We start from the raw sequence: 12,338 nt of genomic DNA on the forward strand, positions 1-12,338 counted from the left end.
TACAATTGGCCAAACAATAGGGTTAGTCTGGTAACCAGAATCACACATATTTTATTTTGGCCTTATCAATGTTAAATCTGTCACAATGATGTTATATAATATAAAGATTTAGTTAATTAGGCATATCTATCTTTTACTTTAACTGGGGTCTGATTTATTGATTACAACAAAAAAGCACAACAGAAAGGTAGAGTCTGAGTCAGGGAAAGAGATCTTTTCTGTTAATTGATTCAAAAATTAGAACAATCATCAAATGAGTAAACTGAATTTAGCAAAGTCAGCGTTTATTGCACAAAATATTTTATTACTTACATGTTAGTTTACTGTGGTGTACGAAAGACCACCCTGAACACCTTACACACAAAACTAAAGGCAATGGGTGTATGGGGTTCATAATGATCATAACTTTGTGTGCACACTCATAAAAAAACATGTCTTGAATTTGATACTAAATAACCATATACAAATCGTATATGTTAAAAGAATAACATTTGAGAATCTCTTGGCTGGCATTGTGAACTAGGCAGATGACTGCTTACAAACAGCAAGCTAGCTGTACAAGTCGCTACCCTTGGGTCCAAAAGTTCCTGCTGAATGAATGATGTATCAGTATTGTGTAATTAAAATCTAGCCCTCATTTGGGAGACAATTTCTTCTGATAATAAACAATACAGTGACTCCTTTCTATATGTAATAAAATCATTTCATATTTGAGATCATATTTTAGAGATCTCCATTTTATTTTTTATTAAGTGGTGGTTTTCTGCCATTATTATCAATCATACTTACTTACACCCTGCTTGCATGCCACATGATCTAGTTATGAACTTTCTGAAGGTCTTACATACCATTTCAATAATTTGTAATAAAAATACTGGATTATCTTGATAATTTACCTATTATATTCCTAGAAGTTATAGTATGTGCTTATATTCTATAAAATTATTTGAAGGCCAATGTGCATTTAGTTTCAATATATTCTTCCTTTTTGTATATAGTAAGTCACCTGGTAGGAATTGGGAGTAGCCCAAAGAGCCTCTCAAGCAATATTCCAGTTTTAATTCATCCTAAGCAGAAAACAAAACAGCTTCAATGTCATCAATCATTTGAATACCATGAGTAGTAAAAAAAAAAAACAAACAATTTAAATATGACCAAGCCAAGCAAAATCATTTGAAAACAAGAGACCAAAGTGGGCCTGACATAACTCACCTGTGTAACTGACATGTTAGCTTGCAAATGCAATTTCATACATGCATTAGAAATGGCATGGAAATAAAAAGTTTCAGTATGTTAAATGCCAAATGGTTGATTAATACTGCTGTTCCTTATCATCTTATTTAGACCAAACCTATAGGACATTAAAATATGAGATTCTTTTGCGTCCCATTTTAAACATGTACATTTTAATAATGAAACATGGCAAGTAATGTCCATTTCATTCATCAATGTACTTGTACAGCGTAATTACTTTGCTGTATGACTTAAGCAAAAGCCTGATATTGAACATGTGGGTCCACTTGCCAGGGCTTGGATTTTTCTTTTGTTTCTGTTATTTGACACCAAAATGAAATATTTTACATATTTTTATTTTTTGCTTGAGAAAAGTAAATATTGTTTCTGTCCAAGAAAGAAGAAAATGTTATAAATGTTTTTTAGTAAGAAAAGAATGTCATTCATGCAACCAGCATTGGTCTTTTGGTCTCTCCCAGCCTACTGGGGAATTTTCTCCAATTCAACACTTTGAAATCTCTCCCTGCTAACTGGGCACTAATCCCCAATTCAACATTTAGAAATCTCTACCTGCCTACTGGGCACTAGTCCCCAATTCAACACTTAGAAACTATTCTTTCCCCTCTCTTAAAGTATCTATGCATACTTACATGGCACTGCAAAGGTAATTAGTTTATACAGTCTGCATTAATTCTTTGGATTGTCTTTATTGCACTGGGGTCATTACTTAGAAACCAATGAGATCCTCACCCAGGGTAACCATAGTGACTCAGTGGTTTAGGCCTGGCATTAAAACCTGAAGAATGTGGGTTTGATTCTCACGATTGATCACCCTGGATTTCTTATGCATAATTACTCAGGATTTTTATGTAAGGCCATGGGTTTCTTTACTCTTAGTATTAAATTTGGAATCATTTCATGTGAAAAGCATACTGGGTTATTTGTTTGTTTTATTAAAAGCTAGAAATATAAAATATGATTGTCAAATATTTTGTGACATTGAATATATGAAATGCCACATACATATTTCAGGCTCAGTAATATGGCAATACCATTTTAGTTTGTTTAGTTACTATGGTTACTTTTAATTGGTTAGTTTTTATTAAGCAATGAGAGTAAAACCATGAACACAATACAAAAAAGGAGAGAAGGGACTTTCATTCAACCATGTGAAAAGAATTTTAAGGAATTCAAGATAAGACCATTTCTTCCATTTAATTGTTGAGTCTTGAAACCATTTCTAATATTCATCATGGATAAAATTTTCAAAAACACCACAGTTGATCACATATATGTATATGGCATGCAAGGATTGAAACAGGTGTGCATAGATTTCCTCCAATATGGCAAGCAAGGATTGAGACAGGCGTGCATAGATTTCTTCCCATGACATACAATCTGAGACAGGTGCATTCAGCATTCAGATTTTGCCTCATGGGGCATCTAAGGTCTAAGACAAGTGAACACTCCCAACAGTCATGTCAAGTTTGAGACAGGTGAAATTATATTCGATCCCTTGATATAGATGCACTTAACCCAAAACCTCATAGAGCATAGTTACAAAGTGCAGCGCGCTATAAATAGAACACCTGTTACCTAGTCGACTCCATATGCATATGGTTGCCTGTGAACTGTTAAGCAATGTAGTGTATGTTACGTTTAACAGCAATTTTAACCATTTTACAGTTTTGGTACACATCTATTATATGTGGAAAAATTTAAGAGTAAAGTCCTACTGTTATAGCTGTGTAATTATTTATCACGGACGAATTTTTTTATGTGATTTAAAATCTTGAGAGAACTCACCCACTGTCATGTCACGTCATGTCAGTGAGGCCGCGTGACCAACTGTAGCTGCCATTTCTCATACTCGAAATTTAAAAGTTTTTCATCTGTGTCTACATCACTAAGTTATCTGAATTTGATAATTTATAAAAACTAATTGCTGCCTACATCAACATCAGAGCCTTTACCTAGGTTATTGAATCGTTCATAGTTGTGATTCTAATCGTGAAAACTTCGTAATTACTGAACGAAATCCGCGACCACCGTTTTGGAGAGTGGAGATTACGAACCAGTTACTTTAAATAGCAGATATTGACCAGTGCATAAACAATGACCATGTGATCTGACATAATTGTCATTCGCAGAAATGAATGTAGTATCTAATAGGGGGTTTTCCCTGAAGGTGGCACTACGAAAACTGGCTTAAAATGGCTGATGTTTACAGCTGATGTCAAATGGCACTTCCATGCGACCTGAGTAGAGGCATCAAAAGGCGCTTCCATGCAGATGGTGTAGAGGCATCCAAAGACGCTTGCATGAGGTAAAGGGTTAAGATTCCCTCGCATTAGCATAAAAAGACTGAGACTGGTACACTTTTATTTCCTTCCATGAGGCACACAAGGACTGAGACTTAATATCCCCTCCTGCGAGTCTTGCAAGGGTCAGAGACAGGTGCATTAGGATCCACCCCCACCCATAAGGCACATAAGGACTTAAATAAATTCACTTAAAATTTCCTCCCATAAGACATGAACTGTGACATGTGCACTTAGACTCCCTCCTGGGAAACATGTATTGAGACGAGCAATCTTGCATTCCCTCCCAAAAATATGAACTGGTTGATGTACACAAAGAATCCCTCTCATAGGGCAATCAAGGACTGAGATATGTGCACTTGGATTCCCTCCCACATATGAATACATATAGGTGCATTTAGATTCCCTTCCATGAGGTATGGAGTAAGACAGGTGCACTTAGATTCTATCCCATCAGGCAAGAACTTGAGACAGGGGCATTTAAATTTCATCAAATGAGGCCAAGAACTGAGACTGATGCACTTAAGATTCTCTCCCATGAAGCATGCAAGGACTGAGACAGGTGTACTTAGAAATGGGTAATTATTGTGTGAATTTAGACCATTAGAGAGATGTGTGCTTATTAAGGCATTCATATTTTACATTGAACTGATGCAAAAAAAAGTCAAGTTCCTCATGAAATCAGTCCTTACTTTCTCTGTCCTTTCATCACCATAGCAGCTATATCATGGTACATTGCTGCACTGATGATCATGTCCATAGGGGCAATAACTCCATATTTCTCTGACCCATGTTCAATCACCAGAGGGTCTGAAACATTGGGGTCAAACATGACTGCATTGGGAGTCACAAGCAACACTCCACTGACCACTCCCTGAAAAATTAAATTTTTGGGCAATTATTTTCAAAATCCTTTCTTCAAACAAAACTATAAGTGGTGACAATATTTAAGAAAATTTAAAACTATCCTTAAGATTTTAAACTTTTCTTTGACAACTTTCACTGTCCTAATTGAAAATAAAAAAGAATGCAATCATCAAAATAATATTACAGTGTTGGACACATGAGGATAGTGTTTCAAATCATTCAACAAAAAACAAGAACATTTCTGATTGTTGATTAATACCTGATGTGAGATAAAATGATGAACATTAAAACTTGCTAACCCAATCAAAAAGTCATTCTATCTTCTGAAACTTATACCATGACCTAGTTTCACCTTTAGTCATGCAGTTCCAGGTACGGAAGTTTCTGGTAAATTCTCATGAAAATAGTTTTGTAACAAAACATGTGTTTAATACAATAAGATACAGAAAATCCTGTATATTTCTTCAAGACCAAAACTGATAAATTACATACAAATGAATATAGTGGCAAGAACTGTGAACAGACTTCTTGCCTGGCTGACAACCAGCTCAAAACTGAATGCCAGGCCAAGAAATCTGGGCAAACTGTTAGCTTGATTCTTTCTTACAGTTTGAGGTTTTACTATTTTAAAGCAATGGCAGCCATGCTGGATTGCAGACTGGCCATTCAAAAATGCAATTTAGACTGTACATATTGATTTGAGTTCTAGATAATGAAAAGCTAGGTCAAATCATTTTGAAAGCATCCTCTGAACATACTTCCTGTTGCAACAAAATCAAATGAAATTATGAAACAATGGGAGATGACTAGCTCTAGTGGTTTGAAGCCTCCCCAATTCTTGTTATGAGTACAAGTTTCAATTTAAAACACATAGATGATATCCTTTTATCAGGTCATGTGCAGAATAAAATTAAAAATCCACATGGACTAAATAGAATTCTATGTGCATGGGCTATTTGAAGGGTATGGGCATACAGTGTTTTTCCTCGAACAGAGTCCAGACGAACACATATTTAACAAAATAGAGAGTGGTCTTACAGCAAACATATTTTTAGCACATTTTGTTCCCAATTTCATATACTGTAAGAATGGGGTGGGTTCATAACCAAGCATGGGTTTAATATCAACTATACATGGCATGACCATGCATTGCGGATGCCATTACTACGGGATTTTACAAAATTCTGTAATACAAGATTTGAAGCAGGATTACAATGAACAAGACTGTGCTACATGTGCAAATACAGAACTGAAAATAAAAATCCTTTGTACACTTTTCCCTCGTTAACTCGCACACAAAAACAAAGACCACGCTATAAGTGAGGCTATGAGTTACCACACAACCTCAACAAAATTATGAAGTGGATGACATCCTTGCTGGACATTGAGAAAACCCACTAGGAGGGGAAATGAGGCAGTGCAATGCACATTTTATACTAACACTGGGTTAAATTGTCAATATGGGGCTTTTACTAATGAAGTTGTTTGTGTTTATGCATAAATTATGTTTATTTTCAAGATCCAACCTCTGAAATATCAATAACATTATCCCAGGAGTTTAAAACTCAAGGTACTAAGGATTGGAAGAATGGGAACCAGTCTAGAAATGGGTGTATATAAAATAGAGCATATATGGATTTGACTGACTTGGATTGGTTGATAATTAAAGTAAAATTTTAGTAAAAAGAATCTACTGAGCATGTATCCCTGTTGTAACTGAAAAAAATGCAGATCATGTTATACTGATAGAATTTCAGTCCTTTCACAAACGTGAGTTTGGAAAAATCATTAATGAAATTACCACCTGACTCTGGTGAGGAATGGAAAACATGTTTCAAACAAATTTCCATTTAAATTTTTATTAATTGTAGGTAAACATGTTTACTTGGATTTGAGTTAAAGGACATTAATATCCACTCAGGAATTCCTGGTCAACCTGATGTTTGCCATGTTCTTAAGTTTTAGCAGAATACCTGATTTAGTTTTAGTAAAATACCTGATATTGTTGAGAACTTGTAATGTTATGAAATGAACTTTTCACATTATCCTAGTCCTCATATTGTGACTTAGAAGTAAACAAATTCTTTATTCCTACTTTAACATCTGTCCAGTGGAATCAGTCTTTTAGATGTTCTTTCAGTTATATCTGACAGGATTTACTTGTTTAAATTATTCACTAGAATTTCAAAGTAATCAATAATACTTTTGGACACAATCATTATTTTGGGATTATTGCGAATTCATTTAGAGTCATTTTAGATTATATCATTGTAATACATCAAGACTGTTAGCATATAAACACTATTCCTGGCTATTGGGACTTTAGCACTTTCAAGATTTAAATTAATTTGGAACACCACTGGAATTCATTCTGAATTTTCTATAGTTTCTGACTTGTTATTGAACTTTTAGGACTATTTGGAATTAATCCACAATTGTCATAAGAATAGACTTATTTCAAGTGAATATACATTAATAGTTCCTATTCTTGAAGTAAGCATGATTTGCGAGTGGGTACTGTCGTCAAGCATATTGCAAAACCATTCAAAAACGTCATTTAAATCTTGGTACATAATTCTATTTCCATTTAATATCTTCATTTAGCATCAAGTAACATTAATTATTAAAAGGTTCTTCTTGTCATAAGAATAGACTTATTTCAACTGAATATACATTAATAGTTCCTAATCTTGACGTAAGCATGATTTGCGAGTGGGTATTGTTTTCATGCACATTACAAAACCATTCAAAGACATCATTTAAATCTTGGTTTCTTTCCATTTGCTCCATTTTCCCACTGCTGCTGAATAATTTTCTTATAGGTTACAACGTTGTTTATTTGAGTCTTTTCAATAAAAAATTGTTTTATTCCAGTCTTTTCTACATAAAACTGTTCAGCCAGTGCCCCCTCACCACCCCACCCGACGTCATCGAGTAGAATAACTAACTTTCTCCTAAAATAATACATCTCCATTTACGTAATGACATGTTAATGTTTGGTAAAGATTTATTCAGATGTTGCTAACTGTATGCGATGTACTTGTTGAGCCCTTTTCCTGTAAACATCGGCTTTTATAGATAATGAAAAAATAATAATCTTCGTGTTACATGTACTTTAGCCAACACTTCTTTCAGCAACAGAAATCGACATTAGGAGACATACATCAATGGTAGAGATAAGCTGATTACTTACCTTACGTCACAATATGAACTGTTTGTTCTGGACACATTTGAAATAAAAAATGGTCACTTGTGAGGGGAACATTTTACATTCATGTACTAATATGCTGGCTGCTGGTCACGTTAGAGGGGTGGCAATTCTTGATGGGTACTTTTGAACACAAAGTCGTCAGTGCCAAAGGATTCTGGCCGTAAGAAGCAGGTGGCTGCTGGTCGGGGGGGGGGGGGGGGGGGGGGGCGCCGTTCAAGAAGGGGCCTACTGTAGTAATATTTGTAACAATGTTTGATTGATCAATTGAAATGAGTTGACTGGACACATGACATGACTGCTACCTCTTACACATGAAGGATTAGCATGCCTTTTAACTTTTTAAAAACAATTTTTTATTATTCCACCCTTTATTTGATTTGATTCAAAATATGTAATTAATGTTATAATACAGAGCAGGTCAGCTTTAAATAAAGTGAAACAATATGACAAATACTTCTATAATTTCAGAGAAGTCAGAGATCAAAACACAGTCGGCACTTAATAAGATCCCTGTATTAAATTCTCACAGAAATACTCGTGGACATAGTTGTAACCATAGACTGATATTTTTCACATTATAATACAAGGTGGCATATTGCATTTATGATGATTACACTCAAAATAAATTTCACTTGACAAAACCAATTTAACTGGTATTTATTTAGGCATTAGCAACATTCTCATTGATCAAAATTGTGTGGAATATTGTTATTTACATTGTACCAAGAATGTTGTTTGGAAAGAATAGTTATAAAAATATATTACTTCTTAAAGGTTACAAATTTCATGATGTTAATTCAAATTTCCAGGTACTAACCACAATTTTAAATGATAAAATGAATTATATCTCAAGGTTTCATTTACCAATTTTGTCTGTGATTTTCTTCATGCTAAAAAAAAAAGTTCATTTCTTTATTTTGTAGCATTAGAAATATGGCCTATGCCTGACCATGTATTATAAGTGGGTCTGTGAGTTATCCAGGTGCAAGTTATTGACAGAGTGATGTATATGCAAGCAAATGTATCTCAATCCTCACCGAGAGAATTGTGCATAAATACTTTAAAACTTTGAGGTATAATGTGCCCAAAAATTTCCTTAATTTCCAAGTATCCCATGGGAAAAATTAATTCTGACTGATGCCAATTTTGTTTTATGCTACTTCAGGAATGCATCTATGGCATAAATAGTGTCACCTGTACTGGCAATTTTAGCCATACACGCAAGGACTTAAAACATAAAACCCAATGACTTAAAACATAACACCCAATGACTTAAAACAACACCCAATGACTTAAAGAAAATGGTACTGTATCTACAGATTCCCCACATATTATGTTGTCTGCAGCAAGTTGCATTTCTAACCAAATCTGGCCAAAATATATGGGGTGTCCTCTCATTCATGTCAGTAGTGGGACTGCATCATTTATCACATGGCATTATTAAAACTTATTCTTGATTCTTTGCAGTACTGTTGTTGGCAGCATTTATAATATGCAGTGAAATATAAGGAATACTTTTCTGTCTGATTCTACTTGAAGTGAAAGCAGAAAATAATGAATAATGAAACATCAACTAGTACAGACCATTTAATTACTATTTTTAATTTATTCAAGTTTTTTTTTTTATAAAAACAGTACTTGCACCTGACACCATGTAATTGTACTTTCAAATTCTTCCATTTATATGTAACACTGCTTCAGTGTTCATTAAAAATACAACACTTTTTCATTTGTCATATTCGACGGTTAACAGCTTGTACTAAGTTCTACCAGATATAATGTATCTGCAGGTTGATGCACTCTGTTCATTCTATCTCTGACAGCAAGCAAACAGATCAGTACAAGATCTGTCCATACATTATTCAATCTTAGATCTAGGTTGGCATGACTTACAGTTTGATGTGCACTAGGACTGGCTAACTGGATCCAAAAATTCTGGACAGATTTTCAATCTTGTTACATAGACAAACTATCAATTTCTGATTATCTATAGGCAAGAATAAAACATTACTTCAGGACTAAAGATAAATATTACAATATTTATACATAAAAAAATTCTAATGATTTTTCATTCTTATGTTTTATCATAATCTGAAAGTCAAACACCATCAGCTGCCATCTTTGCTCATCCACAGGAGTATCAAACAAGCAATTTTCAACCACAAGCAAGCTTCCAACATATTTTTTCTGAAACTAACCCGAATAGTGTACTTCACTAACAATTTGTTACGTGCATTTATTAATTCTTTGCCAGATTTCAAGTCTCAACTATGATGTAGCATTTGTGAAAGCAACAAAGGAAAAGAAGTTTACAGCATGTGAGTGCCAGCTCTGAACTTAATGGAAAGCCCAATTCTCATTGGTTGAAGCATTTGACCAAGGAAACTGTAATTCTAAATTCAATGTAACAGAGTAATTTTCAATGTGTCACAATGTCTGTCTAAAACACTGATTACCTAACTTTATATTGATAATCCTTTCTTAAAATGTATACATATATTAATTAATTGACTATTTAATTAAGTCAGCCCAAAAGTGTATCATCCACCCATAAATAATAAATTAGTTGACACTTCAACCAGACCAGTTCAAACCTGCATGCATAAAACATTACAACAATGTTACGAGCAATATAGTAGTAAAAAGTAATAAAACAGTAAAGTCATGCAGTTAATACAGAACAAAAACATTTACTCAAAATGTAAGCTCAGCAATTGATTAGTCAATGCTTGTAGAATTGACAGCATTTTCAAAATTAGTTCCCTAGCTCCAAAATCAAAATGTCAACCTATCTACTGAATAATACTGATTTATAAACACTGAAGAACAGTTTATCACTCCATGATTATAATATTTATAGTACTGTTTCTGGGTCACAAAAAGACAATACAAGCAAACACTATCTTATGCCATGAATATACTGTATTGAAATGACGGACAACATTTCGTACAATCCATGAATGCATTTCCTCATCTCGGCAATCCAGATATAGGTGGGGCAATGTTCTGATGCACAGATGGGACAATATGTTCCAGGCAGGTGAATTCAATTATAATGGCTGGAGATGGGTGCCAACTAGCCCCCATCATACTCCTGATTGAGCCAGTATTTTCTTTTGGAAAAACACTGTTTTCTGGTAGTTTACAAAAATACTATGTCTTCATCAGGGTGTATCCAGACTTGGCTGGAAGAAAATACTTTCCAGTATGCAAAACTTTACAATGCATAGTAAATGAAATCACCTAAATCAAAATATGTATCGACTTGTAGACTTCACCTCAATGCACACTGCAATATAAAGCACGATTTGCTATGCACCATTATTCAGCAAATTTTAATGTCTGAAAGTAAGTCATTAACATCTCTACTTTATTGCTGGTTATTTTCATGGTATAAAATTTGTTTGCTTCTGATAGAAAACTTTATACCTTTCCACAGGCTTTTAAATTTTATCCTGCTGTATATCAAAATGGATTCCCAGGGCTTATGTTTATAGTATACAATATTGTATGAAATTTTCACCAATATTCTATTTTCCTGGAAGACTAATTGAATATGAACATAGCTAAAATGAAATCCCTGCAAAAACCTGTTACACAATATGAACCTTGGTAGAGGTAGTAACCCTGAGATGACATAAGTTATAAAATATTGCATTTTGGGTAAAGTGCTAATTAGCCAATGCATCTGCACATGGGGTAAATGCTAATCTGGATGTCTGCATTCAACTAGGAAGGTAACAAAAAAACTGGCTTTTGACCAATGATGGTACATGCTCATTCCCACTCGACCAATTACAGTATGAATTATGCCCCATTCATCTCAGCTGTCAGTAAAGACTTCATCAAATGTCAAATGTGACAGTGCATTCATGCTGTCATCTCAGTTGTCAAAAATGACTTTGTCAAATGTGACACTGCATGCAAACTGCCATCTCAGTTGTCAGTAAAGACTTGGTCGAAAGTCAAATGTGACAGTAGTTGCATACTGTCATCTCGGTTGTCAGTAGGGACTTGGTCAAATATCACATGTGACAGTGCATTCATGCTGTCATCTCAGTTGTCAGAAATGACTTTGTCAAATGTGATACTGCATGCAAACTGTCATCTCAGTTGTCAGTAAAGACTTGGTTGAATGTCAAATGTGACAGTACTTGCATACCGTCATCTTAGTTGTCAGTAAAGACTTGGTCAAATGTCAAATGTGACAGTACTTGCATAATGTCATCTCAGATGTCAGTAAAGACTTGGTCGAATGTCAAATGTGACTGCATGCAAACTGTCATCTCAGTTGTCAGTAAAGACTTGGTTGAATGTCAAATGTGACAGTACTTGCATACTGTCATCTCAGTTGTCAGTAAAGACTTGGTCAAATATCAAATGTGACAGTTCTTGCATACTTTCATCTCAGTTGTCAGTAAAGACTTGGTCAAATATCAAATGTGACAGTACTTGCATACTGTCATCTCAGTTGTCAGTAAAGACTTGGTCAAATATCAAATGTGACAGTCCATGCAAACTGTCCTTGGTTTAATGCACAACTGCATGTATCATTATCTGTCAAATTCTATCTTTTTGTTCTTCACACACTCAAACGTGAACAGTGCAAATTGGTATTTACTCCATGTTTTAAAATAGTGTGAAAATAAATCCATACAAATACCTGTGGATCGTCCCACTTCTGAAAAATATACCACATGGCCTCT

At 34.5% G+C, this 12,338-nt stretch overlaps 1 protein-coding gene across 16 annotated transcripts in view; it reads right to left on the minus strand.

Annotated features, from left to right (window-relative positions):
- The window catches only part of LOC149783365 (oxidation resistance protein 1A-like), a 227,964-nt gene that overhangs the window by 56,389 nt on the left and 159,237 nt on the right, over positions 1–12,338 (minus strand). For 14 of the 16 annotated variants that reach the window (XM_089931584.1, XM_089931583.1, XM_089931585.1 and 11 more), the window contains 2 exons: positions 12,296–12,313; positions 4,247–4,428 (listed from right to left, as the gene is read on the minus strand). In XM_089931584.1, the coding sequence (XP_089787710.1) occupies positions 4,247–4,428; positions 12,296–12,313 (200 nt within the window). The remainder of the gene's footprint in view (positions 1–4,246; positions 4,429–12,295; positions 12,314–12,338) is intronic. The other 2 variants (XM_089931593.1, XM_089931579.1) reach the window with 1 other exon arrangement.

The sequence above is a fragment of the Sinohyriopsis cumingii genome, chromosome 14 (genome assembly GCF_028554795.1).
Source record: "Sinohyriopsis cumingii isolate HCF-2022 chromosome 14, ASM2855479v2, whole genome shotgun sequence".
Taxonomy (NCBI): domain Eukaryota; kingdom Metazoa; phylum Mollusca; class Bivalvia; order Unionida; family Unionidae; genus Sinohyriopsis; species Sinohyriopsis cumingii.